The following is a 27,919-nucleotide window of genomic DNA, read 5'->3' on the forward strand; positions in this document are numbered from 1 at the left end:
GTTGAAGAGACTGTCTTTTCTCCATTATATATATTCTTGCCTCTTTTGTCATAGATTAACTGGCCATAACTTTGTGGGTTTATTTCTGAGCTTTCCATCCTATTCCATTGATCCAGATGTCTGTTTTTGTGCCAATACCACGCTGTTTTGATTACTGTAGCTTTGTAGTATTGTCTGAAGTCTGGAAGGGTTATGTTTCCAGTTTTCTTCTTTTTCCTCAGGATCACTTTGGCAATTCTGGATCTTTTGTGGTTACATATAAATTTTAGGATTATTTGTTCTAGTTCTGTGAAAAATGTCATGGGTATTTTGGAAGGGATTACATTAAATCTGTAGATTGCTTTGGGTAGTATGGCCATTTTAACAATATTTATCCTTCCAATCCAAGAGCATGGGATATCTTTCCATATCTTTGAATCATCGTCAATTTCCTTTATCAGTGTTTTATCGTTTTCAGCATATACTTCTTTCATCTCCTTGGTTAAGTTATTCCTAGGGTTTTTTTTTGGACATGATTTTAAACAGGATTTTTTTTTACTTACTCTTTCTGATATTTCATTGTTAGTGTAAAGAAATGCAACAGATTTCTGTATGTTAATCTTGCATCTTGCTACCTTGCTGAATTCATCTATTAGTTCTAATAGTTTTTGTGTGGCAACACTAGGGTTCTCTACATAGAGTATCATGTCATCTGCAAATAGTGACAGTTTTACATCTTCCCTTCCAATTTAGATATCTTTTATTTCTTTTTCTTGTCTGATTGCTGTGGCTAGGTTTTCCAGGACCATATTGAATAGAAGTGGTGAGAGTGGGCATCCTTATCTTGATCCTGAATTTAGCAGGAAGGCTTTCAGCTTTTCACTGTTGAGTATTATGTTGGCTGTGGGTTTATTTAAATTAGTAAAGATATGGAAACAACTCAAGTGCCCATCAACAGATGACTGGCTTAAGAAAATGTGATATATATATATATATATATTTTTTTAAATTTATATATACAATGGAATATTACTCAGCCACAAAAAAGAATGAAATATTAAAATGTTATATATATATATATATATTTTTTTAAATTTATATATACAATGGAATATTACTCAGCCACAAAAAAGAATGAAATATTGCCATTTGCAATAACATGGATGGACCTAGAGAATATTATACTTAGTGAAGTAAATCATAAAAAGAAAGAAAAATATTACTTGATATTACTTATATGGGGAATCTAAAAAATAATAAAAATGAATCTTATGGTTACCAAAGGGGAAAGGGAATGGGGAGGGATAAATTAGGAGTAAAGGATTAACAGGTACAAACTACTATACATAAAATAGATAAGTAACAGGATTTACTGTATAGCACGGGGAACTATATTCACTATCTTGTAACAACCTATAATGAAAAAGAATCTGAAAAAATATATATCTATAACTGAATCACTTTGCTGTATGCCTGAAACTAACACAATATTAAAAATCAACTACGCTTCTATAAAAAAACAAAAGAAAGAAAGAAAGCTAAGTAAGAAAGCATATGAAAGGAAAAAAACATATTTATATAGGCAGGAAGCACTGGAAGATTTTATAGCGTGATCACAGCCCTGCAGTATTTGTTCGAGAAGTTCTACATAAGAATTACATCATGAAATACTAACCAACTCTTTTAAAGCCCCTGGGATTCTGCATGACCACTTATATTTAAAATAATAACAAGTAAATTTATTTTATGATGATGTTGATGATGCGCCAGCCGCTGTTCTAAGCACTTTATCTCATTTAATTCTCGAAAGAATCCAATGAGGAAGACACTGTTTTCCCCATTTCATGTGCCGAAACTGAGGAATAGAACTAAGTAAACTGTCTAAAGTGGAGCCCAGATTGACCCAGGCAGCCTAGATCCAAAGTCTGTATTTTTAACTTATTTTGCCCACTTCATTTCCTATTATCTCATTCTTTATGAAAACGTAATATTTAACCAAAAATAGCTACATTTCCTATACTGATTACTCATAATTTTGGCAAAGCTAATGTTATTATACAGGAAGGAGCAAAAGGGTATGTTTCTCCTGTGAATTAAAAGAAAGCTTCAGTAGCATTTCTTCCTGACCAACATTCAAAGCATAGCAAAAACACCTGTCTAGGAAAGCACTTCATTTCCTAAGCTGTTCTATGAATACCTGAAAGCTATTTTTAAAATAAATAAATAAAATAAACTGTTCCTGAAAATTGTCATGACTTCCTAACTTCCCAATGATGACCTCTTTTTCCTGGGATCCTAGAAAAAAGAAATTCTGGCCAAACATTTTAAAAATTAATTTATTTATTTATTTTATTTTTGGCTGCATTGGGTCTTTGCTGCTGCGTGCTGGCTTTCTCTAGTTGCGGTGAGCAGGGGCTACTCTTTGTTGCAGTGCACGGGCTTGTCATTGTGGTGGCTTGTCTTGTTGTGGAGCACGGGCTCTAGGCACATGGGCTTCAGTAGTTGTGGCACATGGGCTCAGTAGTTGTGACCCGCGGGCTCTAGAGCTCAGGCCCAGTAGTTGTGGTGCACGGGCTTAGTTGCTCCATGGCATGTGGGATCTTCCCAGACCAGGGCTCGAACCCATGTCTCCTGCATTGGCAGGTGGATTCTTAACCACTGCGCCACCAGGGAAGCCCCAGTCAAACATTTTTTTTAAGCTCCTTTTATGTCCGGGGCAATGGAAAATCGCTATGAGCCCACAGGGATGCCTGACTGCCTTAGAAAATCATACTGATAGAATTATAGGGCCCCAAACAAGGGTGCTCATCTTTGTCCCACGGCAGCCTCTGCTCATCAGACGACATTAGTGCTACTGTGTTCAGTTTGGGTACCACCATTTAAATGTGACATTAGAAATGCAGAGTCAGGGGTAGTTACAGGGAAGAAAATCCTTCTCTCAATAGCACTTTTCACTTCTAAAATACGAAATAGTTCATGTTTCTTTATTATACGTATACTGTCTTTCTCCACTGCTAAAATGGGTGTTGGTCAAGCTAGGCTACAGGTTTGAGGGGTGGAGGAGAAGGGAAGGAAAAGGAGAGTATTTCTGGCACAACACATGACATTCCCAAAGGCCTACACTGAAGAGAAAGCTTAGCAGTCCAGGAACTGAAATTTCTTTGCAGCTGGAGTGTAGACAGTGGAAGAGATTGGTAATAGAATAGGCCAGCCAGGAAAGAGAAGGTCACGTCATCAAAGCCCTTGTGAGTCAGGACAAGAAGGGGCTGAGGGGGGAATGATGGGGGTGGGTGGAGAGGCGGGGGAGTAATGAGAAGCCATTGAAAGGTTTAAAGAAGGGACCAAGTGTCTGTGACTACAGTTTGGATAAGAAACTTTAGTCGTATCAGTTGAAATTGTCAAAACTGTCAATATTCAACTGTTTTGGACCCACACAGATGGCAATTCCCTATGGTTCAATCTCATTAAAACCTTGCTAAAAGGAAGGATAACTGGAGACCAGGAAACTGTTAAATAGTGCGGGTAAAAAGATGAGGAAACACCACACAGTGATAGGCTATGGTTACTGAAGCCGAGAAGCTGGATGATAACATGTCAAGGCTATTACGGATGGGCTGCTTTTGTAGGAAAAATAATTAACTAGATGACCTAAAATCTGGATTCAAGAGCTTGAAGGAACCTTAGGAAACATGACAACCAACTCTAACCACCCAACCCCACCCTATATTTTTACAATCAGAAAAGTGATGTCTTTTCACTCAAAAAATTTATTATGAGTATATTCTGGGTGCCGGTCTGAGCACCACGAGTAAAAGGATGTTTCAAGGAGCTGAAAACTTAGTATGTCCGTCTGGAGGGTGGCTACAAGCATAACAGAGAAGCAAGCTCCTTAGATCTCACTGCTCCTGGCAAATGAAGACTGAAACTCATATTTTTTTCCTGACTCCTAGAGACAGAGGTCCTTTGCACTGTACTGTGCTTCTCAGGATTCCTAAGCTTCACCTGAGATAGGCAGCTATAGCTAGGTCTCTTAGCCTCACCGTGTCGTCTAGGAACCAGCGGAGCAGCACAGGTAGGATAGGAGTTATTGGCAAGCAGTTCTAACTAACCCGGCACTGTTCCCTCGATAGCCCTCCTTACTGTGATGGCCTCTGTGCTCCATGAGAGCAGGGCTTTAATGTTTATAGATCTGTTTTCCCCAATATTGCCTGATCTATCACTACCCTAATCCCACCAATTTCTTCTTGCCTTCCTACATATCGAAAAATTCCACCTCCTTAATCCAAAGTAGTGGGAAAATCATATGATTATACCATAACATTGTAATTGAAAATTCACTTTATCTGAATATCCAAATTACCCTTATAATTTTGTCTCTGCATGCCCCAAAATTAAACACTGGGGTAAGGTGATAGCTAAGTTTTAGGCAGTCACCAATTTTCCCCAAGAACAGTTCTAGAGGGCGAAAAGTGAGAAAGAGAGGTCAAGGGGGGGTAAAGGAATCCAAATTCTTTCATTGACTTCTTTGCCTAAACCCAATTTATTTCTTCTTCCACTTTTTTTTTTTACTCTATGTTTTTTCAAAGATAACTGGAGGCAGCTAACTTTATTTTTTTTCTAACAGTTAGAAACTAGGAAAGAAATTTTGATGCACTCTGTCTTCAAAAAATTGTGCCTAAAAAACATTCTACCTCTAACCCTCAGATATTTTGCAATAGAAATATTATTCCTTATTTCCTTCTTATTCTTTCCTATTCTATTCCTTATTCTATTCTTTCCTTATTCTTTCCTATTTCTTCTTCCTAATGACCTAGAGATTTTAGATTGGAATTGGAGTCTGCTATAAGATACAATCTTTATAAACTAGGAACCAGAATAAGCAGGAGAACCTGAACTAAAATAGTCACTACTTCCCTCAGGTTAATAAATTTTCTTCTTTGTTGTTTTAATTTTTTTCAAATATGTAATTTATACATGAATACATGATTGCATTTAGAAATTGAGCAGTTAAAAACATGCAAAAGTCTTCTCTCACCATCCCATCTTCCAATTACTATCCTATTCCTAAAGGAAGTATTGTTATTTGTGTTAGCACTGTCACCAGTTTTGTCATGAAAAGTCAAGAGATAAATCTTGTTACCCTCATATATAATATTTTGACATATAATGACAAAATACACAATCAATCCTTTCCATATACATAATACCTAAGTAAACTCAGAACCAAGGAAATAAAAAAGATGTAAAGATCATTTATCTCAAAACAATGAAATAGTATACACTTAAGAAATATGTAATAACAGCTGGATTAATGAAATGATAATCCAGTGTAAGAAACAGAGTTAAGAATTAATAATATCAACTCATCAGTTTTCATATATGACTACTTAAAATTATCATGAACAGCATAATCCATGAATTAATTTTTGGAACTTTTTTTTGTTTATTAAAGAACTAAAGTTGAAAACAAGCTATTTTCATGCAAAGAATAGTACTAAATTAAAAGTAAACAGTCTAAACAGTCTATATCTGGATGTAAATACTAGCTTACTCTTTTTTTTCATACTGATTTTCCCACAGGAAGGAACAGATTAAAGGGTGGATTACTTCAAGCACTATAAAGGTCTCTAGACTGACCCCACTCTTCAAGGGAACTCTTTCAGAGGAATAATGCTATAAAGAACAGTGAATGCCCAAGAAAACCCACAACTGAGCCCTTCAGAGGGCCTTCATTCACCCGTCCCCATTGACTGCCCTGGCCTCTCTGAGGCAATTCAAAATAATTCACTGCCCACCATAATACTGAATTCACAACAGAGAGGGAAAAAGGTGATGGAGCTGCTTTGCATCTGTTTAATTTTTACAGAAATGTTAAGGGGGTTAATCTTCTACAAGTCCAGTCATGTGCTTTCACAAAGGGCCAAGAAAGGAGTCGCAAAGCCTGCCATGACTCAAAGGGAGGCTCTTTGTGTCTTCTTTTCTGCACTATGGCTGACAAAGAAGCTGCCTAAGTTCTTAGGCATTGGGCTCTTGCCTGAATTCTGAAGTCAGTGAAGCAACAATGATGTCATTGCTTCTGAAGAACACTGTTGGCTGAGATAATGAAGATCTCTTCACCCAAAGCATTATCATTTCTGTGGCACACATTTCCTAAACTTTCAAATACAAAGGTATCCTACATGTTGGGAGGGGTGTCATATTTTTCTTTATCTTCTGCACTATTGAAAAGAAAGCATACTGAGACAAGTTTCCCTCTCAACAAAACATATCTTTTTATGTTTAACTAGTAGATACTATTGGACTAGAGTAGTTTACTCATACATTTAAAAGAGAAAAAAGATTATACTTTTCACTGAGGGATAGGTATATGATTCAATTAATACTCTGATATTAAAAGTCCAATGGTTGTTAGGCAACTTAATCATTATATAAGTAAGATCCATTTCTCACCCTTTTAGTTCTCAATATATGTATACAAATGGCTTGGAAAAGCAAATCGAATTACCCAAAGAATATAAAAACACTTTGAAGACAGTTGTTTCCCCCCAAATTTTAAAATAATGGACCCCTTTGAAAATCCTCTATAAGATATGAAACCTCTCTGGGAGAGAAGGGACCACACAAATATGCACATAAATATAAAATTAAATTCAAGGAGTTTTTAGACCTCTTGATGCCCTTGCAGACTAAGAAACTCTGCTTTACAGAGTACAATTATGTAGAAAAAAATTTTTGTCCAGCTCTTTTTGGAAGTATTTCTGTAGAACAATGACTTTCTTAAGAGACTGAGCATTTTCTCAAAGCATTTTCTACTTCCGTCCTCTGATCTCTGTCTTAGTGGTAGGCTCTTCTTCAACCATGTACAATGCTAGTTATGAAAAAAGTAGATCTCCCTTAAATTATTATAAATAAGAAACTTGAAGGAAGATAGAATTGTAGTCTTTATTGTCGAAAGAGATTGCTGGATGAGGTTAGATGAAAATAAGAGATGGATATGAATTAAAATAGGCCAACCATGTGTGCTAGAGATTGAAGTTAATTATCTCCTTTAGTCCTCAGATATGAGGCAAATATTATTATCCACCTTTCAGATCCTACAAAATCAAGGCAGACATTTACTCTCTTCTCAAAAAGATGGTCTAGTGTTTACCAGGTAAAGCTTAATATAAAGACACATTCCATCATTCTAAAAGAAAGAGATATGCAGTCTCCCATAAATAAGGACAAACAAGAAGGCAAAGTGGGAGAAAATGTGTATTTATGGAATTTAGAGTTTGGTAAAGTTCAAAGTAAAGAGTGTTAGTGGGGAGTGGGAGTCACTGATGAACAGCAAGAGAGAGAAAATAGATAAATAGGTTCCAGGTGCCCGAGGACCACGCTAAAATGTTTATATTTTATCTAGTAAGGAACGGGAAATGACTTACAAGTTTTAGACTACATAATGATTTATAAGTATTTCAGTTCACAAAGGTCACTAAATTTTCAATCAAAAGCAGCAATCTCCAAAGCAAGATATCAGGACACTTACATTACAGAGATATGTAAAAATAGTTATTGGAATATGGAGAAAAAAATAGAACTTCTACCAAAGTTATCTTTGTTATATTTTTTATAATTTCTATCTCTGTGAATGTCCTATAATACGATACATATGTTCTATAATGTATAAACTATAGTAATACATTTGTGTGTATGTACACACACACACACACACACACACACACACACAGACACAGTGGTGTGGGCACATAATCCACAAAGTTTGGTAACACTGTATCTCTAAATGGACTAGAGGGAGTTTAGAAATAGGAGAATAGTTAGGGGACAGCTGCAGTATTCAAAACAAAACATTAGGTTCTGAACAAAAGTAGAAACAAAGGAGACTGAAGGGGCTATCTTGAGAGCTTTCTGGGTGTATAATTTGTGGGTCTTTCTTGCCAACTAGATAAAGGATACGAAAGTCAGAGGGTTAAACTTGGTGGATGCCAGAACCATTCACTAAGACTAAAATCTAATAGGAGAATCAAGGAGCAGTTTAGGAATTGGTTGATGGTTAGAGACAAGTTCAATGTTGGCCATGGTGAGTTAGAGGTCTTTGTGGGATATCCAAGTGCAGGTGGCTAAAAAGTGGTTGAATATACAGTCTTGGAGTTCAAGAGGAATGTGGACGATATACACTACCGTGTAATTCTCCCACAGATCACCAATGGTACAAAAATGTGAGAAAAGAAGAGGGCAAAAACCTTAAGGAAGACTTTCATGAAAAGGATGGAAAGAAGAAAAATTATCAAGGAAGGAGGCTAAGAAATAAATCCAAGACTCCAGTCATGAAAGCCAAAGGGTGAGTCTAATGTCACAGAGGTAAGATGAGTAAAAACCAAAATGTAGCAGCATAGTTTATCATTAAAGAGTTTTGTTATTTATATGGAAAATAAATGAAATAGCAGGGGCTGAAAACCAGATTCTAATAAATTAAGGAAATAATACATATCATAAGATGGTATATGGCAAAGTGTAAAAATGAACTTTTAAGGACTACGGAACTTCAGGGAAAAAAGAAAAAATCACTTTCATTGAAAAATGACCCTTGAGCTGGATAATGAACACTAAATAGTGGTGACAAGAAGATACTCAAGAAGCAGAAAAGAGTATAAGTTTACAGAAATAATAACAAACAAGGGATGCAATAAGGTAGTCTATCTAACTACATCAGATGTCTCTCCCCAATCTACATCTAACCAGGCACAAAAATCTCTTTTTTTGCTTCTTACAAAGATGAACACGTGACATTACTTTTGAAGTACGCTGTGTGGGAATATTTATAATTATTTCATGGTTAAAATTTTAAGATTTTTTTTGTATATTAATTAAAAACTAAGTAATGCATATAACAGAGAACCCTGATCTCTGCCCCGTCCCTAAATACTCAGCTCAGAGATTGAGTGGGGGTCAGGGATGGCATAAGGCATTCTGTTGTGCATGTTACTTAAAAATTTTTTAAGTTAAGAAACGTAATGACTATAATGATCACAAATAGCCTCACATGAAAGTGGCCCTATGAAAATGTTTTGCTCTGCTTCTTAAAATGCATTCAACTCCATCCACTCTTCCCTTTTCATGTTGGAGTAGACATATTGGATGCCTTCATCACCTGGATTACTCCAGTAACTGCCAAGATGCCTCCATCCTGTCACTCCTCTATTCTATACTCCATGTGGATGGAAGACACATCTTCTAAAATACATATCACAAAACTATATCACTTCTGTGAGTACACTGGGGGTTTGCTGTTGTTGTTGTTTTAATTTGTAAAATAAGGTCTCTGTAATCTGGCATTAACTGACCTTTCCTGAAACAAATATGAGAAAAGGATACAAACTATTGTTTTGGCAGTGGTAAGAAAGGACAGTGAAAGATGTGAGAGAGATTATGTGTCGACTGCCCATCTTATGTAGGGCAGTACATCACCAACAGCATCTTAAGGTGGTCGAAATTTTCATGATGAAATAACGGTATCTGGAGAAGTTCTCCAAAGTACCTAAGGTCAAAGAGCTCATTGGCAGCAGAGCTACTGTCTGAACCCAGGTTTGCCAGGCTCTAAAAGCCATACCAGAAAGATTTACGGATATTTGGTAAAGATGATACTGGATGCCATAAAAAAGAGTATCTCTTTTGAAACCATGTAGGATAAAACTGAATAGAGGGGAAATGCACTACTAAATAATCAGAAAAGAAAAGACACCCAAATAACTGATCAGAGATAGGAAGGGACAGGAAGGCTACAGTGAGTGTGACAGAAGCCAAGATAACAGAAAACCTAAAGAAACAATATGCTACCAAACGTCATGAGAGGCCCAAGAGAATGAGCTCTAAGAAAAAAAAAATCTGTTGAAATGTTTAAGTGTCTTTCAGTATCTGGGGAAAACTATTTATGTAAAGTGCTGAGGTTGAGAGCCAAGCTGAGGGGGAGCTGGATAAGAGACTAAGCGATAAGAAGGGAGTTAAAGAAGATACATTCTTCACAGAAATTTGGCAACGATGGTGATGGAAAAAAATATCTACAAAGGGGCAAAAGGGCCCAAATTTCAGTCAAGTATTTATGAAGACAGAGGAGACCTATACTGTCCAACTGTATGCTCTTTGCATCTCCCACTTAAAACCCATAAGCATCTTTATGGAAATTCATAAAGATGAAAAATGCCTTTAGAATGAGAAATGAAATGTGTGGCAGTTGTCATGGTGACTTAGTAAACAAGCTCTACATCATAAATCTGGAGCACCCCACAATCTCTTCTGTGCTGTGCATCTCCTTCCTGATTCCCATTCAACAGCCACCCTCAGACACTCAGACAATGTAAGGAAGTCCCCTCAGACCATCAACAGGGGACTGCATCACATAGTCTGGGTTTGATAAACAGACATCTGAGGTGATAAGTGCTCTTTCTGGATTATCTTCCTTGGAATTTTCTCCTGTGAATTCCAGAGAAATTTTGACACTGTGGGTCTTCCAGAGAATTTCATTTTTGACCTTCCTGACAAATGTCAGTTGAAAGCTCGTTTTGTTCCATTTAAAAAGTACCTGCAAAACCTGCACTTTTTCATCAAATTAAGAGTGTGGAAAAACATTTTAAATAATTTTCCTTGGGCAAGGTACTTAACATTTCTGAGTATCAGAATCAATCACTTATTCATTCAATCAATATTTATTGAAGATCTGCTCCGTGCTGGCCCTTGTGCTAGACCTTGAATAAGCAATGTTGAGCAAACAAGAAAAAATGGGGTAATCCCACCTATTCTATGTCACATAATTCTTGGGAGAATCAAATGAAATAAGGCATATGAAAGAATTTTGAAAACCATCAAGAAGATATATACCATGGTGCAAATCCTTGGCCTGGCTCTTTACATTTAAATTAATATAAAATTAAGTAAAAGAAAAAATTCAGTTCTTTAGTTGCACAGTCACATCTCAATTGCTACATATGCCTAGTGGTTACCGTATTGGATAGCACTGTGGTAGAACATTTCCATCATCCAGAAAACTCTATAGGAGAGCAATTTCCTAGAAGCTGAAAGTAGAACACAAGAGTGAGAATTTGCACTACACCAAAGGGAGAAAAACAAAAGTGATGCTGTGATGAAAGCATATAACAAACCACATGTTCAAAGAAAGATAGCTGGTAGTTCTTATAAGATTATAGAAGTACCACAAAGGGAAAGTGTAGTTATGATAAAAGAGTAGTAAGAGGTAACTTTCATTGAGTGTTTAGTACATGCCAGGAATTTAAATCAAGTGCTTTACAGATAAATCCAAAGACAATCCTTTGAAGTAAGTACTATTATTTTCTCTGCCTTGTTGATGGATGAGGAAACGGAGTCTCTGATAGGTTAAGTAACTTGATATAGGTCACAAAGGTACTCAATGGTAAGCCTCTGAGCTAAAACTATATTAAAGAAAAAAAAAGAAATTTACCAAGGGGGTCAAGTGGGGTGGGGGGTGCGGGTGGGATGAACTGGGAGACTGACGTTGACATGTATACACGCATATGTATAAAATAGATAAATAATAAGAACCTGCTGTATAAAATAAATAAATAAAATTCAAAAAGAAAAAAGAAAAAAAATTACCACATCAATAGCAGCTAAGACATTGACTCATCAGCTTAAATTAGTCATTATGTAAAAAACAAACAAACAAAAATCCCTTGAGGTAACATGATTTATATTTGTGCCTTTTCTACTTTTAGTTATTAACAGTTATTAATAATATTATCATCATCATAGTATCACCACTATGTCTCTACCTGAATTTTTGTCTTGCTTCCTTAGGAATGTCTTCCTTTCTCCGAGTCATTGCATCCAGGCATCCTTCACTATCTACCTGAAGTCCCTCAAACACTCCAGCCTTCACTGATATTTCTAAAGTCGCATAACATGCTTTCTAGATCAGTCATTATAAGGCTAATTGTGTAATGGTTTAGTTTAGTTGTTATGCTTCTTTATCAATCTTTATGGAAGTACACTATACTCTATGGGATAGCATATGTTAAGTACCCAATAAACAAATAAAAATAATATATTTATATCAATAATACACTAAATGTTTGCCTAAAACTCATCATTAATAATTACACATTATGTCTTCATACTTTGTGAAGGCATAAGCTGTAGACACATTCCATCTCTGATAAATGTTTTAGTTTGCTTATGAACTAGCTGAAAAATGTGAGCTTTTTTTCCTCTCTGTGAGATAGGAAATAGTAAAGATTGTTTAAAAGATACATGTTAGATAGTCTTGTAACAACAACAAAAAAAGTCACTGCTTAGATTTTTGGATTTCTTTAGTGTTCTAAAGACCCAGTTTGAAGATCTAATTTTAAAACTGGCTCAAGAGATCATATTCAAATGCTTGAGTCTGTTTTTACAGGATATCCTTGGCTAACTTTACTCTAAGAAATTTAACACAGTTGGACTGTATTCCTTTGGCTTTGAAATACCTTTCACAGGAATGGCCATTAAGGCGGGGTTAGAGTATGTATGCAAGGGGGGTGGAACAGAGGATGTGTGTGATCCTATCTTAATGCAATACGTCCTTATATCAATCAAAATATGTTTTCTGAAATAATCACTTATATTTTGTCTCCATACCTAGAAATCTAAGGGGTATTCTCAATAGATTAAACACTGAGCACCTCGTTTCCCATTCCCATTAGTTTTTCTAATGTCTATTGCATTTAAGTTGTGCTTTTTAAGCTTTAGTTACTGGAGCTGGGGACCTAAGGTAAGGGACTGCCTTCAGGACTGGTCTTATTAATTTTTCCTTTGTTACTGCCAAGAATTGAAGAGGACTAAAACAGATGACCTCCCTATTTGTACTGAAGGAGGATTGGGCATGGTACCTCTATCACTTTCAATACCATTAATCTATCTCTGGACAAAAAGTTAGAAAAATCTGCAGAAGTAAGTAAATGGGCTCCTGAGGACTGTGTTAATACTACTATTCTCTGATTTGCATAAAAATCACTTCTTGTTTGAATCATATCATAAATAAAATATCAGCATTCTATATTCGCAAAGAGAATAAATTTGATTTCTTCTTTTAATCATGAGTAAATTACTGGAAAATTTGGGATAAAATTCCATATTTGCAGATATTAATTGGAAAAAGAAAATAACAGTCAAGTAGGATTAAGACTCCAAATTTAGATATATAGACATTGGAAAACTGAAAACTCCCAGGTTCTTCTTCCCAGGTTCTTCTTCTTCTTCTGAATTAATTCCATTTTAACCCTGTTTTATTGCTATTTTGCACTTGACATCTTATCATTCTTCACCCCAAATTACATGTATACAATAAGAGGGGATACGATTCTCACAAGAGCCCTTTCAACAACCCCTTGATATGTACGGTTTCTGCAACTACAACAATAGGGAACTACAACAATGTGAATCCCAGAAATAGGTTGATTTGTGAAATGGGGATGATATTTGGAAAATATAATTATCTTCTCGGCCTTTGTGCATAAATGACTTGCTAATTATCCCCAAACTCTAGCTGGGAGGTTGGGAAGGGAAAGGAAAGAGGCTGTTGGACACTAGGATTGTTGCATCAAGAATATAAAGAGACTCAATATTCACCTTCTGGAGTTCAAATAAGATTTTTCAAAATAACAGAGATCTGGAGGCTAAAAGAGGAAGGAGTTTCTAGATCCTCCCAGTTCTCACATAACATATCAATGCTACACCTGGAGACCGAAATACAGAGGTTTTTTATTTGTTTGTTCTTTATTTGTGTCTTCCTCCTATGAGAAAAAGTCCTGACCATTGTCAGTCTTAATCATGAGGCTGGAGTAGTGAGGAAAAAGCATTTAATTAGGGGAAGAAAAAGGCAGCCTTGGCCCTTTTGATCTTGGACTGCTTTTGGGATGAGGAGACAGTGATCCGGATTTCTTCCCAGTTCCCCTTCGAGGCAAAGTCTCAAGGGAAGGGACACGGTGCTAAAACATACAGATCTCTAAGGACCTCCAAGGGCCAAAGCCTGTTTTCCTGCTCTATTCTGGGGACTCTGGAAGGAGAACACTACATTTGCTAGCACATCGATCCAGTTGCAGCCAAGGAAGCCATGAGTCCCCTTGGTTCAGGTGCTGTAAGAACAGCAGTATCTGAGCTTTCTGGGGAGCCTGTCTAAGAGGGTTGATGAACCAGCATCAATGAGGTCCCACAACAGAAGCTGCAGGCAGATCACGTGGGCTGGGGAAATAGGAGCCCTAGCCAGAACTCAGGGTGGTCTGCTGCACCCATGAGAGCAGACTGGAGTCAAGCTGAGAAGGGCCAGCAGTGAATGCCAGCGGAGCTAGCAGCAGCCAGGCTGACAAGGACTATCACCCCAGTGAGGCCCACTCAGCCAGCCAAAGAAGCCCACATACCGGCTAACATATAAAACTTCTGTACAAAATCAAAATGCGATGCGTTTCACATTTAGGATATCTGAGCTTTTTTTTTCTTCTTTTTCTTTTTTTTCTCTCTGAATATTTGTAAAGAATTACTATGTGCTACAAAGTCACCATTTCTATTAATAAAAGGAAGGTCCAGTTTCATAATTCCTACTACTGAAAGTAAATTCTTGGCTTCCCATTTCCTTAATTTGTATTCAGGATACAAAACTTGAATAATTCAGATTATTTGAGCTGCTTTATCAAAGTTGTCATAAGGTCACAAAAGGAAGAAACAGAGATGAGTGACATGCTTGTGGATACTGTGAGTTGAAGTCTGAGTCTCATTATAACTGGGGCCATATAACTAGGAAAGATGAAAAGTCCAAGAAGGTTGGGATTTTACTTAAGGATAAAAATCTGGGTGGTTAATGTAATAGTGATTTTGTCCAACATCAAACTTATAGATCTCAACTCTATAAAAATAATCCCAATGTATACCATAAATGTTCATTAATAATTTGTAGAAGTCTGAGATAACAGTATGTTAGAATATGTTTTTCATAAATTTAAGAGGAAGAGAACTAGTGAGTGATAGTGTCTTTAAAATGCCCAGTGGAACTCAGATGATAGCAACCCTATAACAACTACAAATGCTTCCACTGACTTTTCAAATGTTGGGTCATCACAGATGAGAGAAGGATGTTGAAGAGACAAAAACAACATATCTAACCTGATTAAATTAATTGTATCTCTTTTGAACATAAATAGGGAGGTGCATCTCCTACACCTAGCAGTGATTTCCTTAGGACTTCCCACTAGACTTGAAAGCCAAGCCCAGCATTACAGAATGAGGAAGGACAACATTTATTTGCATCAAATTGCTGTATTGACTTTATCTACAAATGTCATCCAAAACTGGGAATGTAGAAACTTAAAAGCTGTTCTAATATTTTAATTTCTTGTTACTAAAAGGCTGTTCAGTGACATTTTATTAGTATGGAACACAGGACATAAAAAGAATCTGCTTTTTTCACTCATTTGTCTCACCAAAAGGGGCTTAGACATTGCTCTTATCCCCTTAGTACGTGGGGTAAGTCCTGATAAAATGGAAAATGTGAAAACAAAACCTGCCAATGTGCTGAAACAGAGGACTGAATTTAGAATGCAAAACGTTTTAGTACCACACAGACTTTATTCTTAACATTTAAAGGGCACACAGAAATCTATAAAGCACACTCAAGAGAAATAAGCCTTGCACATTGGCTTATACTCAGGTATTGCCTAAAAAATACTTAAAAACTGTCCTTTGGACAAGAATATACACAAAATCTTAGGCTGCTTGGTATTACTAATCAGAGCTCTGAAATAATGAACAAAGATCTCCGCACAGAATCAAAGAACAAGTTAACGTGGAACGGCATATAAGGGGTTAAAATAGTTGTGAACGATGAGCAGAAAACAAAAAAATGGAAAAACAATTTGAATCAATGCCTCTTGTCAAAGATTTTTTTCCAGATATTTAGTAAGGTACTGTAAAGTGATCTACGAATATGCTGTATATAACTACATATCTGCAGTAAACCTTATAGTATATATATTATATATCAAATTTAGGGAAATGGCTCCAATCATTCCTAAAATAAACCTTTCCATCATATACAAAGTCCCAAGTTCAAGAACTTCCAGGAAGGATTTTAAAATTTACATATTTAGACCAGATGAATCACAGCTGAAAACTGGAATAAAATTTCTGGTGTCTAGAAAGAACAAAACCAAGTATTCAGCTCCCCTTGCAGAATCATGCATTAAAGGAGCATTTATTTTGGTCTGAGTGTAGCCCTCACATTTTAATTCTTAGTCCCCATAATCTAATCTCAAACAATTTTCAAATAAAAGTATTATTTCTGTGCTACACTTATTTTTTCCCATTGTCCCATTTCTCTGTGTCATCTACCCGAAAGATTCCCCACATCGAGACAGGGATAAAAAGATCCTATAAAGAAAGAGAGGATTGAGAATAACACACCTGAATACTCTGCAGGGATGCAAGGGCCCCGGCACACATCAACAAAAATTGTTTGCAGAATACCAAATGAAGACGATCAGAAGCAAATAGCATTGATCCTCATAAATAAATTTTATATTTGAAGTTAATGACTCATGATTTAGCAGGAAAAAGAAAACAATGACAAATATAAATAAAATCTACTTTATAGACTTATCTTCTTTGAAAATATCACTCATATTAGTCAGAAACAGAAATGATTAAGCAAAAGATTACTTAACCTCCAGAAATATTCTTAGACAAGTAATCCTTACACAAAAGCTTCCTACCCATTTACTAACGTGAAAGTTTATAAATTGTACATGTAAAGAAAATAAGTACAGGCTTTAAAATGGGTTTAAACAGGAATACCTGGCATGTGCAGAGTCAAAACATACTTAATATTTTACTAAAAATAGGGTCTATCCCTCATAAGCAAATGCAGTTGAAATGAATAAAACCAAACATTTAAAGTATATTTTGAAGGCTTCCCTGGTGGCTCAGTGGTTAAGAATCCGCCTGCCAGTTCAGGGAACGCGGGTTCGAGCCCTGGTCCGGGAAGATCCCACAAGCCGCGGAGCAACTAAGCCCACGCACCACAACTACCGAGCCTGCACTCTGGAGCCCGTGAGCCACAACTACTGAGCCCACGTGCTACAACAACTGAAGCCCACGCGCCTAGAGCCCGTGCTCCACAACAAGAGAAGCCACCGCAATGAGAAACCCGCATACCACAAGGAAGAGTAGCCCTCGCTCGCCACAACTAGAGAAAGCCCGCACGCAACAACCCAACGCAGCCAAAAAAAAAAAAAAGTGTATTTTGATAATAGGATATATTTTATATTCAGAAAGAGCAAATGCATTTTAAATACTAACAAAGGTTTTCCTTGGTATGAACTGCTCTTTCATAAGTCAATAATTGATATAGTTACTTCTGAGAGCCAATCATTTAATTTAAAAATCAATATTTGGCCTAAGTTACCTGAATTAGCTTCATACCCTAAGATAAATTAACTGCTTTCAATTTCACTCCAATCACACAGACACTATATCTGAAACCTTACAATTCTCTTTCTCCATTAATGCCACATCAATAACTAAATAGTAATCCAGCAACTCTGAATTCTCAATACCATTTGTGTATTTCCATATTCAATACCTTATTAGAAAAAATACGGAGTTACATTTTGTAACACTTTAATCCTGGTCTGTATAAATGCTCCTTTCATTGTACCTATTCATGAAGAAATAGAATAGGCCCAGGAAGACATGTTAATAAGGGGAATATTATCTTTCATGTTTCACATTTGAAAGCTCCTTTAATTTTCACTCTGCTTCCTGATTACTTTATATAATAATTCAATCTTTAACTGCCTTCTTTTGTCAATAATTATTATAAATACCTAGATGATAAAACATACAAAACCAACCTGAAAAGGAATTCCATAAATACGATTAGTATTTCCGCGTGAATCCAATGGGAGTAGCCTTGACAAATAGCTGAACTTTAGATTATATTATAAACTAATCTGTGCTTCTGTGAAAACTTTATCATTTAACATCTACCTAAAAGAATGTTTGCTATTGACAGACCTTAATGCTTTAGTAATATTATGTGTCTTGCTTCATTTAATAAGAAAACATCTGCTAAAATTAATTTTTCGCATTTGATTTTTTTTTTTCTTCTGGTGGGTTACAATGTCCACCAATGTTTCTCTTTGATTAGGGTATAAGTCATGAGAACCTCCAAATACAAAGGACTATAGCACCTACTCATTTGCCTACAGATCAAGGAAGGGCTCTGTGCCTAGGAAGTTCCTAGCGTCACTAAAATAAGGAATAGTCTTCCCATTATTCTAGTTCTTGTTTCATAGTTTCATTCCCTGGCAACCAGGAGCAACTCCCAAATCATTTCTGACTTGTACATGTTTCCCACCTGGGACAAAGACACTCCTTCACGGCGCCATGACAACCACACCAGCAACACAAGCACTTGGGTTCATGCAGGAAAATGAAAATCCTGAAAGGAAGCCAGGAGATAAAGGCTTACTATTCCTTGTTTCCCACTGGTAGGAAGTAATTACAAAAATTACTTTAACACAAAGCTTCTGGCGAATGAATAGTTTGTAATTTGAGGGGAGAAGCCTAAGGGCCCAGGGATTAAGAAAAAAATATGAAAAGCTGAATGATGTCATACAAGTACAGTCCCCCACTCCCCCCAGAAAATAGACTGCCTAAAGCAAACTTCTTATTGATGACAATGGAGACATTCTTAAGAGATGATCAGAAGTACATTTTATTTTTTATCTGAGTTTAGACCGATGACTGATTTAAACAGTGGAGGTGAACTTTCTGACCCTTTGATAGTTTACTAGCCTTGTCGTTACCAAATAAAATTTCAAATCAGTAAAATATAAAATAATTTTGTACAAACTAAAGATGCCAAAAATGAATGGGATCTCCATACTCCCAAAGCAGAAATCAGAAAAAGAAGTAAATTCAACTCTCCCCTAAGATGAAGTAGACAAATTTCTTTATCATAAGCATGCCAAGTTTATATTTGCTGTTAATGAAAAGGATGGTATTCTTTGCCAGAACCTGGCTGCGCTATGTGTTGTGAATACCTGCCAGTTCTGCACTGGAAGAGATTATTTATCTTGCCAAATGTAAAACTGCTTTAGGTGTTATTCTTAAAAGAGTAATTCTAGAGCAGAGTGCCCTATTTATGATTTTACAAGTTCAATATATTTTTAAACACTATTCATATTTTTCCTCATTTCAAAAACAATATAAATTCCTTAAGGGTCAAGGAAAGAAAATCTGTGCCATATTTGGGAATGGTTGAGGGTTTTTGTTGTTGTTGTTGTTGAATTGTACTATATAATATATTGTCTCAACAGGTTCAAAGCTGTGACTTTTATTGCAAAACTAGATAAATATTCTTAAAGATAAGGAATCAAAATACAGGTTTGCATTTAGTCAAGTGGAATAACTTAGGGCTCTTGAGTATGGTAGAAGCATAATTTTTGTTTTATTTTTATTTTGTTGTTTTTTTAAGGACATAATGTCTTCTCTCCTATAGTGATAGGTAGCAAACATCTTTCATGGGCTCCCAAACCTGTGCAGTGTTCATTTTCTGATTCTCACTGATACAGATTTTGGAATTAGAGAGTTGAAGGCAAGCAGAGACATTCTAAGCATCCATGAGCCAATATCTGCCACCTGACTCCCAAGATAACCTCTACCCATCCCTACTACAACAGGTATATAAAGACACTCATGCAATGACTCTGGGACATGATTATGAAAATACACTATGACTTTTTATCCCAATGAATCCTTGAATGTAATATATCCAGAAGTATAGCCACTTGTCATCCTTCATCAAGCCTATTTCTACTTCTCATCTGAAATTCCTGAATTCTGGAAAGAGAATTCTCTAGTCTTCCAGATTAGGATTCTGAGTCATCCTTGATCTCTCTCTCTTTCCCCACATCTACTCTACCAAATAACCCCATCAGTTTTACTTCAATCTCAACCCAATTTGGCTCCTTCTCTCCTTCTCACTTCTGCTCACCTAGTTCAGGTAATAATTTGTTTTAATTTAGAACACTTGCAACAAATTACAGACCTCAAATGAATGGCAGTTCTGAGTTGATAAAATGACAAAGCAAGAAATGTGGCCAGGCAATCAGTGTGACAAGTAGCAAAACATTGGGTTGGCCAAAGAGTTCATTTGGGTTTTTCCGTAAGATATCATAACAGCAGAGTATTTACTTACAGGGACCCTACTGATAGAAGTGCCTTGCTTATGATTAAAACTCCTCCTGACTTTCTGTTAGAGAAATTTATGAAGCCCATGGCCCTCAAATACATCTCTTTCTAACAAAGTCTTATGTATTTTATTCCTCTTCTTATAACTCATTGAAGAGAGACCTCATGTCTCCTAAAATAACATCCTATACTAATCCAGAAAAGCACTATTTTATGTGGTACTACAGTTTTCATTTATAAATCAATACACCTTTCTAATCCTGGAATCTGTTTAATTTTACATTTTAGAATGATGGAAAAAATTATAAAAATATATTCTTAATTTTCACTTGGAAAGTATTTAGGCCCTGAAGAAGCTTGGCTCTCAGTCCTATAACCAAGAAGTTAAACGAAGAATTTAAACTTTACAGTATGGTACTTCGAGTTCTAAATTTGAATCTCTATTTAAGGTAGGAGGATATTTACACTTTTTAAATATATAGTTACATTTTAAGACTCTCAAAAGGGGGTAAATTGATATCACCAGCAACTCAGTTCAATCAGAACTGTATAAATAAGAGAATAAAAATTGTTAAGCTCAAACTAAGGTTTATCACAGAATATTCTAAGAGAACTGAATGGTTCTATTTTGGTTCCAGTTTTAAGATAACTGAGAGTTAACAAAGGAACCCCTTTTGCTTTGACCCGTGACTGTTGAAAACCTTTCCAATATATATTACTCTAGGTTGTGACCTACTTCTACCGTAAAGTAATCTTCTATTTGTAACTGAAAAACTCAAACAGTCTTCAGAGTCTGCATTCTTAAAATTTCCTCATATAATCTGAGTATACTGATACTGATGCTACTGGAATTTATATTTTTTAATAATTTCCTAAAATAATGTCCCAAAATATCTTAATTACGTCCAATTCTTTTAAACTTATATACCTTGACTCCTAACTTATTTCTCCTAAGCTAGAATCTAAAACTGCATAGTTATTAAGCATAATATTTCTTGTAATTTTCTGATTTCAAGAAAAAAAAAATCTCTCCTCCTCTATAAATATCAGACTATTGGAAAGTACCAAGGGCTGATATTTATAGATACAGATATCTTCAGAGACCGAAATGGAGCAATAGGGTACAGTTTGGTGAAACTGTAGTGTGACAAATGGAGCAAACAGGATGAGAGTCATAGACACTAATCTGGTTTCCAGTCCTCCAAGACCATTCCATACATGTGGGCTGTGGTTGCCTAAAATATGTTTGACCGTTGCCTCAAGAGATATTAGATATTGTTAATATATAACAACCAAGACTACAGAAAAAGTACTGTATCCTACTATCTATCCTTTGACATACCCAGTCTTCTGATTTAGAATAACATTTTTAAAACATGAAAATACTTATAAATGAGAATTAATGGTAATGTATTCACAACACGAGGGCAAACAATGTCTAACTATTCAACTTTAACAAAACTCAACATGTAAATCTTTTGCAGAAGATAATTAATATCAATAATTAATAACAACAGCTAACACTGATTAGGCAACTACTATTGCTGAGGGCTACATTCAGCAATCTGCATATATTAGCTCTAATACTTATTACAATTGCATAATATATTTTTATTTATTTATTTTTTTGCATGATATATTTTTGTTTTCTATTCACAGATAAAGAAACTGAGGCTTAAAAACATTAACTACTAATCTAACAACTTGATATTGTAGAGCTATTGCTCACACACGTCTATCTAACTGCAAAGTGTATCCTCTTTCTATTACACCACAGTGGCCCTCTGGGATAGGTTTCAAACCAGAAATTTCTCAAAACACTGTCAGACCATGTTAATTTTAAATGTACTTTAAATTGTACTATTCCAATTAATACAACATATTAAGGGAAGCTTGTGGCTTCCCTTAAATCAGACTAATAACTAGGTAACAACTCTCAAAAGACATCATTAATCCAGAAGACAGATGGCTGCTAAATTAAGAAGATTATCTGTATCCCTGACATTTCCCTAGGGGATATTTCCATTGCCTTCGATTCAGAAAGTTGGCCTGGAAAAAGCAAATACAGTTGACCCCTGAACAACAGGGGTTTGAACTGCCTTGGTCCACTTATATGTGGATTTTTTCTAAAGTAAATACTACAGTACTACATGATTCGCTGATTCTCGGTTAGTTGAATCCAGCATTGGTTGACTCTGCGGAAGTGGAAACTCTGACGCTGAGGACCCGCATATACGGCGGGCAGACTATAAATAATACACGGATTTTCCAGTGCAAGGAGGATTGACACCCCAACCCCAATGTTGTTCAAGGGTCAACTGTACAGACTTTTTGAGATCTGGTTAAAAAAACATGGATTCCCATAGTTCCTTTCTTCTCCATAAAGGGAACTTCCATATCCAACTTATACAAACATCTCTTTAATACAAAGTTACTTTCAGATCTCATTAAAACCAACACAGAAAACCTTCATGTGCCATAATTCACTTGACTTTAGTGGTTCAGCCTACCTTAAAATAAAATTTGGCAGAATCATTCAACTCATTGTCTCTTCCATATTGTAATAAGTTTTGCAAAATAGACAAAGTCAGATAGCATTCTTATTTTCAAATGTATCTATCAGCTGGACTTAAAACAAAATATAATTCTTTGCCATGTCAATATATCTCATTTTAAAAGTTTTAAAGTAATATTAATAATGCATAATTTAGATACTTCTGGAAGACACAAATATTTTCAAATTTTAAAACAAGCTAGAGAAAAGATCATTTTAATGGGAAAATTTAAAAGAAGTCATAAATAACAATAATGCCCTGAAATAAAATAATTCCTGTAACATATATTCCTCTCATGCATTTAAAAACAGGCAAGCCATATTTCATGATTTATAAACATAAACTTATTTTGCTACCTCCACATTTTATATAAGAGCACATGACAGTCACATTCTCTTAACTGATGGGAGAGTTGTTTTCAATATATCTTAGAATCACAGTTAATTATTATCAAAGATGCCTACCTCTGTAGTGGAAGTCTTGGGACATATCTATGGGAGCCCGTTCTACTGCTGATCTCTTGTAGACAACATGAATCCTTCCCTTTTCTTCCTCCATCTGCTTACCTCTTTCCAAGGGTTCGATGAAATACTCATCATTATCACCTTTTATCATTCCAGCCTAGAGAAAACATAAAATGTGTTAATGTTAAAAGATATATCTATCGTCTTTAGCTCACAAGTAGGTTTTTAAATGGCAAGAATACAAGTTTTGAAAACTGATGGTTTTCTTTCCACTTTTGGTTATACATGTAAAATGGTTAAGCTACGATAAATGTCAGTTACTCATATAAGACAGAAATTCATCTATGGTAGGAATAAAAAATTCATACAAGGTAGAAAAAGAGCTTTATATAGGGTAAGAATAAGGAAATCATACAATCTACATATTTTATCAGACTAAAAGAAGTACATTTATATATTCTACTCAGTATCTTATCTCTAAAAAAATCTTATGGGCACATAAATTCAAGAAACATCTCTGATTTCCCATAATAACCCATTGTGGAGCTTCTGTCCATGCATGTCAAGTATTTACATCTTCTGTAACTCATTTACATCTTCCTGCCATATCACTATGGTATGAGAGGAATGAGTTCCATGGGGCACTCACTACATCAGGTTATTTCTGTCCTTAATTAGCCTAAGTTTCATTGGAAACCCCACATTTCTAATATTTATTAATTTGAAGAACTAGCTCATATTTGTCCCATATTAATCTAATTTCATGATTTTACAAAATTTTTTCCTTCTCAAGTTTCATCCTTTTGCATGAAAAGGTTATCTTACATTCAATTACTTCCTTCCACCTCTCTAGTGTTTCTTTCTGACACGGTTTCATCTTTGGTTTATTTAGAAAACATCAGGACTATACTATTCAATACTATAGCTGAAGAGAAATGATGGTTTTGTCTGAAATTTATTCTTCCTTAAGTATCGAGTCCACATTACAGTCAAATAGTTATAGTTCATATTCCTATTGTAAAGGTCATACACTAATATGTAGTATTAATTTGAACAGCAGTATATTTATTTGAAAACAAAGTTGAAGAAATAATGTGGTAGTGTAGAATTGTAATTATTTTGAAAATATTTATCAGATCTAAGTCATATTTTTCTTCTGAGGCCCTTATTCTATATTTTCAAATATGAGGTCACTGGCTCTTATGGACTATAGGCAAGGCTGGGGGAAATGGTTCCCACCCCTCCTACCCGTTGGTCTAATGGCTCCACCCCTCCATGTCAGGCAGCACAGACATGAAAGGTAGGTAAACCTTGCCAAATAACGTTCGTTTTCAAGCAAATATGCCTATGACTATGGCTTTTCTGTTGTAGTCAAATCTGTCACCCCTTTCCAATTCTGTTTTCTCCCACTAGATACGCTCTATCCCCTCCTTTGCCTGTGTAAGCCTCATAGAGAATTCTTAGAAGCTATGGTGTCTCCACATGCCATTTCTACATCCACCTAGATGTTGTGCTCATACAAACAGCCTTTGGATTTACACCTTGTCTTACAAGGAAAGATCACTACAGCTCTTTCACAGTGTTTAGTTTTTACCCTCTTGAACAAACTTCTAGCCTTCATTACAAAGAACACTGAGCTAGTGGGCATTCAGTAGTAATGCTGATCTTCCAGACACAACTCCAATATTTGGAGTTATTTTCTCATCTGATCAATTACTTTTCCCCTACTCTTGTACTGCAAAATGCAGTGTTTTCACAAGTGGCCTGATTAGATCTTTACCCTTCAGAGTTGTTCCTCCTGTCAATGGATTCATCTCTACAACTTCCAACATCTTTCTCATGCTTTTCAGTTGTCATTTAAATCTCTTTAGCATTAGTGTCATATTCTTAAATCTCGTTTTACCAGTAATTTCAACATCACTTTTTTGCCTTGCTCAGGCATGGATGGGTTAATAATGTTCATAAAACAGATTCAAACTAAGCACAAACACAGTACATATAACAAGTTAACTGTACCACGCCTAAGGCTGAAATGTCCAGCCTCATTACTAGCGCCATCTGTTGGTGGGAGGCAGCGTTAACTGGCTTTGTCATGGAAACACAGGTCTGTTGATGTATACCTAAGTTTACAGATTGAAGTTTATCAGTATTCATCTTCACTGCAGTCCTTTCTTTGCCCCAGATCCATTCAGTCACAGTGTTCTGTAAAGTCTCTTACATTCTTTTCCCATCTTTCTATTTCCACTGCCACATCCTTAGTTACAGACCTCATCATTGCGTATTTGGATTACAGAAATTGCCTCCTATCGTGAGACTTTCCATAGATCATAATGATTCTCCCAGATGAGTGCCTAACCCTGGGTGGAAACAGGGTCAACTGAAGCAGCCAGCAACCTCTGAACAATGGGCAATGGTTACTGGGGACACTTGAAAGTCATGGGGAAAAGCAGTAAGGATTAACCCACATGCCATTAAAAATCATTTCTACATACCTTCCATTGCAAACACTCAAATCTCAGGCCCCATGATGTTACTTCTCCACTAGATCACAGGTAAAATTTAACACAGCTAACCCTCCCCCTTAGAAGGCAATTGAAAATCTAAACCAGGTTGGGGCAATATCAATGGGAAGGCAAAAGCTGGGTTATATGACCACCAATAATTCTATGGACAGGAAATCTGAGAGCCTACCCTTTTATTCATCAATTTAAGCAAAGTTTAATGGAAAAAAAGAACACCTTATCTAAAGCACTGTACTAGATACCATAGTAAAATTAAAAATTCTCAAAGACATGGTTCATTTACCCTCCAGTTGAGGGCAATCTAGTCAAATAAATAAAATATATGCCTAAAGGTATTCAGTGAGGTATGTTATGAAAAGTCTAGAAAGTAAGTGAGATGGCAGTTGAAAGTCAAATCAAGTGAGATTCTTTTCCCACAGGCCTGCTGCACAAGCAAACTGTCAATAGGAGCTGTTGATTCTCCATCTGAAATTATCTAAAATCTATTTCAGCTGAAATCTCCCTAGTGCCCATGGGAATTTCACTTTGGCCACTGCTGTTGTTCACACTGTCTCACATTTTCACATAGCATAGCAGCCAAAATTGCTTTTTCAAATTATTGTATTATTTTAGGCAAACTAGAATGTGGTGACCAATGGACTGAATATGTAATGGCTCAAAACATCAGGTGCTCCTTTCTTGCTCACATAAAAGCTCAGAACAGTTCTAGGTCAGCTGGGAGGGGGCTCCACTCCACACAGCCATGCAGGGGTTGAGGCTGATGGTGGCTCAGCCATTCCAATACAAGCTGCCCAGTCAGAAAGGGAAACAGCAGGAGGAAGCACCCATGGGAGATTTTTATGAGCTGGCCCTGGTACTCACCACTACCACTTACTTCCACGGGTAGTATACAGTCACATGGCTGGCTCACAGCCAACTGCAAAGAGTGTCAGGAAATGGAATCTGGCTGTGTGCCCAGGGAGAAAAGACAAACGTTTTTTGATGAGCAGATGGCAGTCTCAACCTCAAATAAGATCATGTCACTCCTCTGCTGGAAATACTTCAGTTGCTTCTCATTGCACCTAAAACCACACTCCTCACCATGGCTTTCAAGGCCTGCATCATCCAGCCCTGCCTATGAACCCCAAGCACTGCCACTCTCCCATACTGACTCTGCCCCAGCCTTTGGGGCCTTTGTTCAGTGTTGTTTTTCTTTTGATATTCCCAAGCTCTTTATAGCCTCAGGCTTTTGAAATGCTGTTGGTTCTACTTAGAAAGCTCCTCTCCTACCATTCCACACTTCCCTTAGCTAATTTTTATTCACCAGGTCTCAGCTTAAATGTTGCTTCCTTAGAAATGATTTTCTGACTTCCTCACCCCCATGTAGATTAAGTACCCCTATCTAAATTAGGATCCATCTTAGCCATTCATTCTGACTCAGAGCAATGTGTTTTCTCTCACAGCCCTTAACACAAATGCCAGGTTGTTTTACCTAAATGTTAACTTTATGGTTTTCTGTTTCCCCTGCGGCAGTGTCAGCTCCTGGGACAGACTTGTATCTCTTAATTCACCTTTGTCTCCTTCAGCACCAGCACAATGGCTGCACAAAATATGTCTTCAATACATTTTTTGATGAAAAATGACATAAATGAATGGTAAAAGGGAGGGGATGAAGAATTTTTAGAGACTTATGGTGGTCTTTGAAAGGTGGAAGGATTGCCATACTGGCGATGTGAGAGGAGGCATTAGAAATGAGACAGCTCAGGCTTGAGCAAAGGTTGTGAAGTGCGAAAGCCCAAGACATGCTTGAGGACAGTGGGTAACCCGTTCATTCAGAGCAGAGTCTGTGCAGGGTAGTTCTGGGAAACAAGGTTATGGAGGCCTTGTGTCACCTCATGTCTGAATTTTAATTTGTAGAATGGAGAACAACAACTAAGGTTGATCAGATGGACTAAAACGAAGTGGTGCTTAAAGATTTTTCTGATGATTAAGTTCCAGATGGAAGAAAGAACTAGGAAGAAAGCAAGCACGGGCACTAGGAAAAAAGTCAAAGTTCAGGTGGCAGAAGTGGCAACGTGAACAGAAAAGGGGAAAGAGAAAGGAAAAAGGAATGAATTCAAGAGTGAGAACAGGAAGAAATAAATACTTGGTCGCCTGTTAAAATGTA

At 36.4% G+C, this 27,919-nt stretch overlaps 1 protein-coding gene across 3 annotated transcripts in view; it reads right to left on the reverse strand.

Moving 5' to 3' along the window:
* ADAMTS3 (ADAM metallopeptidase with thrombospondin type 1 motif 3) overlaps positions 1 to 27,919 on the reverse strand; it is a 291,950-nt gene that overhangs the window by 127,363 nt on the left and 136,668 nt on the right. For all 3 annotated transcript variants that reach the window (XM_024115432.3, XM_024115433.3, XM_055086022.1), the window contains one exon: positions 23,252 to 23,408. In XM_024115432.3, the coding sequence (XP_023971200.1) occupies positions 23,252 to 23,408 (157 nt within the window). The remainder of the gene's footprint in view (positions 1 to 23,251; positions 23,409 to 27,919) is intronic.

The sequence above is a fragment of the Physeter macrocephalus genome, chromosome 7 (assembly GCF_002837175.3).
Source record: "Physeter macrocephalus isolate SW-GA chromosome 7, ASM283717v5, whole genome shotgun sequence".
NCBI lineage: Eukaryota > Metazoa > Chordata > Mammalia > Artiodactyla > Physeteridae > Physeter > Physeter macrocephalus.